Source organism: Hesperophylax consimilis, chromosome 23, assembly GCF_061612785.1.
Source record: "Hesperophylax consimilis isolate HC1 chromosome 23, BYU_Hcon_1.0, whole genome shotgun sequence".
NCBI lineage: Eukaryota > Metazoa > Arthropoda > Insecta > Trichoptera > Limnephilidae > Hesperophylax > Hesperophylax consimilis.
The window spans coordinates 22096394-22102393 of NC_142858.1; the positions used below are offsets into that span (position 1 = coordinate 22096394).

At 35.6% G+C, this 6000-nt stretch overlaps 1 protein-coding gene across 4 annotated transcripts in view; it reads right to left on the reverse strand.

The window, feature by feature from the left end:
- LOC149412458 (uncharacterized) overlaps positions 1-6000 on the reverse strand; it is a 54679-nt gene extending 48679 nt beyond the window's left edge. For 3 of the 4 annotated variants that reach the window (XM_089646076.1, XM_089646075.1, XM_089646073.1), the window contains exons 1-3: positions 5809-6000; positions 4903-5039; positions 787-866 (exon numbers count right to left, since the gene is read on the reverse strand). In XM_089646076.1, coding sequence (XP_089502202.1) covers positions 787-866; positions 4903-5011 — 189 coding nt within the window. In that variant the 5' untranslated portion in view covers positions 5012-5039; positions 5809-6000. Of the gene's footprint in view, positions 1-786; positions 867-4902; positions 5040-5713 lie in introns of all 4 variants that reach the window. The other variant, XM_089646074.1, reaches the window with a different exon arrangement.

Consider the following 6000-nt stretch of genomic DNA (forward strand, 5'->3'; position numbering starts at 1 on the left):
ACAAGTAACATGAAATCTTAGATCAATCTTCAACTTCCAGACTGCCCCCTCCGTGGAACTGTACCTTCAGTAACTCTTATCATTAAAAGCTGTAATCATTGTGGGGTTGGTTGCTATGATAGTGGACTTAGCTCACAAAGAATTGAACCTGCGATGCGTGGATGTAAACCCGATGCTTAGAACTACTATGCCACAAAATGGTCAAAGCGATCTTAAATTTATCTTTATATATAGTATATCTCTTATCTGTTGATTCTCTTGATGTCACCATAGTAAAGTTGTACTCTCCTAGGTGTAACTTCGAAATAAGATTTACATGGTATACATGGCTCACGGTGAGCCGACAGCTGTCAGTTTTTACTGTGAATCAAAGGGCACTTAGTGTTTTTGATATTGCGTACATACTAGAGCCTACATACTAATGGTTACAATCACAACTCGCAGAAGAGTATGCGGCTTTAGGGACCGTCAGCCTGGGACAATAAAAGTGTATAAAGAAAATTACCCCCATGGCAGAGTGGTATAATCTTTGGGTCTCGACCCAGATGTCACGGGGTACCTACTACACCTAATTCCAGGATGGTTAGATAATCTCCTTATAGACCTGGTGAGCGCCACCCCTTACAACTGAAACATTGCTTGTGATTCCTTTTTTTAGCTATGTTTAGTGAGAGATCTGAATAAATTAGGCATTTCCCAACCTTCTACTCCCTCACTTCCTTCAACACAATATTCTGCGTAATTGTGACTCTAGTATAAAAGTATATTAAATCAAAAGGTATTTACCACTCTAGCTTGCCTGTCGGGGCTCTCACACTTTCTACAAAACCAGGGTCCGGTCGGGACAGTAACTATGCCATAACAGGCTGAAATGAGAAAACGAAATCCAGTAACATAAAAAAATAAACATTATGCAAATTTATATACAAATGGCAGGTTGAGTTTCCAAATCCAAAGATTGAAAATAGTCCTGGATCGATCACAACCCACTGGCGAAGTGATCAGTTTCTTGTAAACAGAAAAATGCCATAGATAGATCGATCCGGCACCACCGTGTTGACGTATAAAATAGATGTATAAATTGTGTAGACCGGGTGTCTCGAGTCTCGTTCTCGCGACACAGAAATAGAGATGGTTAGTCGGAAATACGGTTCATAAAGTTTATATATCCAAGCCCATAACGGGAGTCGAATGAGATGACAGCACGTCAATCAAACGATTGAATTTTTTTTTTAAGTGACACAATCATTGGTGGTTTGTATCAGGTCGATCACGATCGACCGAGGACTAATTGAAAATATAAAAGGAGATCAGTCAAAAAAAAGAGATTAGTTTATTAACCATACTACTTAAAGGATTTAAAAATGGCTCCAATCACATAGTTTAAAGTTATTGTTTAAATTTACTAAGTGAACAGTAAAAGAAAAATAATAAACTTCAATAGAGGTCTGGGACCTTTCTCTCTATTCTCCATCGTTTAATGCGCATGAAGACGAAAGTTAATTGCATATTTTTTATTTATTTATATTGGGTTTTTACAGATGTTCTCACTTACGTGAGAAAAATTTAGTTATAAAAACTCAGTTAATACATAAATAGGCACATACAATTACTACAAACCTTCACAGACATAGGACACATTGATTTGTATACATCTAAATAAAGATTTAAAAAAAAAAACAAATAAGAATAAAAATACATTTTTTTACATTTAAATATTTTCATATGTCATAATAATGATTGTGGTAACGTACGCTAAGATACGCCTGCGTGTGGAAGAGAAACACATCATTAGACCAGTGGCCTGGGATTGAGAGGAGAATAACCAGTGTCAAGAGATACACATTAAAGGGGAATATTATTCCTAGGAAAAGGACGCAGTGGGAGGGATGGTCAAAGGGTGGCACATATAAATTATGAAATGGTACATCAATCGCAATCAAACAGTTTCGCATTAATGCTGAGATTAGATTTTAATTTTTAATTTAAAAAGGAAACGCATTAGGATGCTGGAAGGGGAAGGGTTAAGAGCACAAAACACAATGTTACATTTACATATATAAATTATAGTCAGCAATTAGTTCTACCAGTGTGGTGAAAATAGACACGAATAAAACATCAATGTTTCTATCATCTGCGTTAGTAGCGGCTTGCTTTGGCCAGTTTGTGTCTATTCAGGGGTATTTTTGCAAAACTGTCTTATTTCTATTTTCCAAACTAATTAAGTTAATTTAATGAAATTACTTGATTTAACAGGCTTATCTTACAGAAGAACCATGAGTGATTTGATACTTCTATTCAAATTAGTTAATAGCTTAATGGATGCAACTGACTTATACAAGCTTATAACGTTGTACCAAATTATAATACGAGACTTCCTGTGTTGTTCTTTGTTCATTCATCTAAAACCAACTATTTTATTTATTCTCCAGTTCAAAGGCTACATAGGATTGGAAAAAAATTCAGTTCTGTTGATATTTTCATTTATTCCATACTAAAATTTTAATCAGATATTTCCAACATGTTGTTTCGCTAGCATTATTATATTATGTAATCAGTAAATTAATATTTTTATGTAAATATTTAACTTATAATTTACTTTTTCTTTTATGTTGATTTTTGTTATTTACTCCAGGCGAAAATAAAAGTCCCGCGTGAATTTCTTTAATTTTGTTTTAATATATTCGAAAATAATTCAAATATTTTATACTCGCGTATCAGTTCGCTTAAGGGTCAGTCTACTCGCACACTGACTTTTGGGTGAGGAGTGCTATCTCACTCACTCTCACTCAGAGGATAAGGACATTAGGTGCCACAGACTGACTGTCAGCAAGAACCAAATTACCGACTAGTTGTACGTCAGTACAACCCAAGCCGTGGCGGCAGGAAGCTGCGTTCGTTGATGAATGAGTAGGTTATCATAAAATTAACCATGTTGTGATAATTATTTTATGAGAACACATTAAATGCATTAGCCAAAAGAATAATTTGCAATAAAATTGGTGAATTAACAGGACAAAGGCACTAAAATCACAAAATGCTTGGGGTCACATTGTCACCCCTCATGGTGACAAAAGTTTTGTTTTGTATCTTGGCATGCTGAAGGTTAAAGTGAGCTATTACTTAATTTAAAGGTTAAACTAAGCTATCACTTACTTTGAAGGTTAAAGTAAGCTATTACTTACTTTGATGGTTAAAGTAAGCATGTATTACTTACTTTAACCTTAAAAAAGTACACGTAGATATAAAATCACACATTTGACACGTGTATCAGTTTTTATAACCATACTTTAAAGTGAAGCAGTTCTAAAGACACGTAATATTATGTTGACATATAGGACACAAGACAGGCAATGAGGAGAAGACAAATTTAGGGGACAGTAAAGCCGCAGAAATACATGCTACTAACTCGCTCAAAAGCATGCCAGTAGCGGTCTTCAGCGTGCCAGTGGCATGTGTATCATGTCGCTGCTAGTAATTCGTATGTTAGTGGCACGTATGTCACTCAATAGCATGATGTTTGATTGACGCTGTGTGAGGTGGGGGTAGTGATGGAGGACGCGCAGCATATCCGAACGCTCTCTGCCAGTAGCTAGCAGGGTGAAAGTGTACATGCGCTGTTTTGTTGTTTTTGACAATTAATATTTTCGCTATCAAAATGGTTCGGTGGGGCGATGAAAAGACGACATTATGCACTATCGCAGCTACCAGTGCTTGAAGAATACAGGATCGCCACTTTAAAAAAATAAATTGCAGTTCGTTTCTTATTTCGTCGGGGACCGCCATCTACTAGTAGTTTGTCAGTATACACTGTACCTAGCGTGTTTATACTGACAAACTACTACAAGCACACGAGTAGTTAGCATGCCAGTTAGTTGCCATAAGCAAGCTTTTTCACTGCCATGTGTATCCGCGGCTTAAGGCCCATCGCACACAGAAATATTTACAAGTTACATTACTGCGAAGCAACCACAAGTCCCCTACTGATATGCTACTCTCTAATGCTGTTTTCCATACACAGTGGTACCCGTATTTTACTGTACTTGTTCTTTATGTCACATGCTGCTGTAGAAATAATACGATGTCAAGTGACTCTAGCTATGAAGACTATGTTCTTTATCTTCATTACAAGCATAAAAAACAATTTAAAAGAATATTTTGGGTTCACATATCCTCCCCTCATTTTAACATTGAAATATGTTCGGAAGACATTCTTATTTATTTATTTATTTGCACATATACGGCACAACATGTGCCATTCACATACTAAATTACAGAGAATAGTACAGCAACATAAGGAATGCAACAATATAAATGTAAGTATAACGGTATAATCAGTAAATAGTAGTAAGGTTAAAAGTATGAAAAAAAGAGATATAAATAAAATATAAGTAGCAATCTGTAGTATAGTATTAAGTCAAAGTAAGAAATTATATGTAGTAATATATAATAAAGTAGTATAAGCAAGAATGAAGTGCTTATAAAATGTCTGAAAGGCAATAAGAGTTTGTAAAAAATAAAATAAAATTTTTTAGAAAGGTATATACTATTAGAAAATGAAAAGAATAAAATATATACTATTATAATATGAAAAGGAAACAAAAGTAATAAATAGATGTATATGCGACTCGCATAGCGTGCGACTAGTACTGTCAGAAGTGTGACTGACGTCAAACATACAAACCCTAGCAAAATAGTATGGAGGAAACTTATGAGCGACGTGTATAACACGCATATAAAACTCGAGTCGCTTGTGAATGTATTGTGCGATGGGCCTAAAAGGTATACATACATAGAATAATAAGAACATTGCGCAATAATAATATAGTGAAAAAGCAAAATAGAAAGAAACATTTGGCAATAAGAAAGTAAAGTGAGTATCTATGTATGTATTATAATCACCTTGATGAACAGCCACAGTGCAGCTGGCGCCGTCGCAGTAGACGAGCGGATTGTCGGGCCAACCCCGCTCGTCTGAACAGACGCAACATCCGCCGACCATCTCCTTCATTTTATTAGATCTCCCATGACATACCAGGCTTGCAAACAGAACACCAAAACACTTGTTAGTTTCATCACAACCTCCACAGAGCAAATTAATACTTCATTTTACTATTGCATACTTTCAGATGATTTACAAATGCAAGATATAAGCTTCAGTGTGTAGCCATATGTGCAATTCTCTCTCATTTCTGCACATGGTCAGTGTGAGCGAAACTCGGTGCATATTGCGCAGGACAGATAAATCAAAAGGTAATACCGGTGTAGTGTATAGATACAACTGCAATAGGGCGAAAACTTCCGATTATAAAACAACAGTATGACAGAGACCGAATGCCTAACAATGTAATTACTTCGATTGATTTAATGAAATATGATTATATCCTTAAAATATCAATAAAAGCAAGCACTAGTGACAAGGCGAGCGGGCAATATACCAATTAGCCACCAGATCTGTTTATGACAAGAGAGAAGAGCTCAATACAGCAGCACTGAAAGACACTGATAAATGATAACATAGATTAACAATGGAACGATGAAAGAGAAATGAAGAATGAGATCGATCCGCTAAAAGCATTTGGTAGACGAAGAGTATGTATAAGCAAGAAGTCATTGAAAGTCGATAATGAAACTACCGTATGTCATTTTAGCTCAAAATGGATGAAGATGAACGGGGTGACTTGATAAAAAGTTGTGTATCACAAGTATTTACCGATAAACGAGTCAACGACCATCCAAATATCAATAAATCAAATTCTTTAGCATCTCTCGCTCAGTCATTTAGTTTAGAATCGGCAAAACTCTCACCTTTCGTCGCAAATAAAAACAAATTATCTATGAAGAATCAACTGTAATTTACGAGGAAGGTCAAATAGAACCGAAATATAAAAGATGGGGTTTTGTTTTTAATCTAAATTCGGCCAAAATGCGTTTAGAATGAACAATAAAAAAAAATTCAATTCACATCGAAATTTTTCACACTGCTAGACGCACAAGACG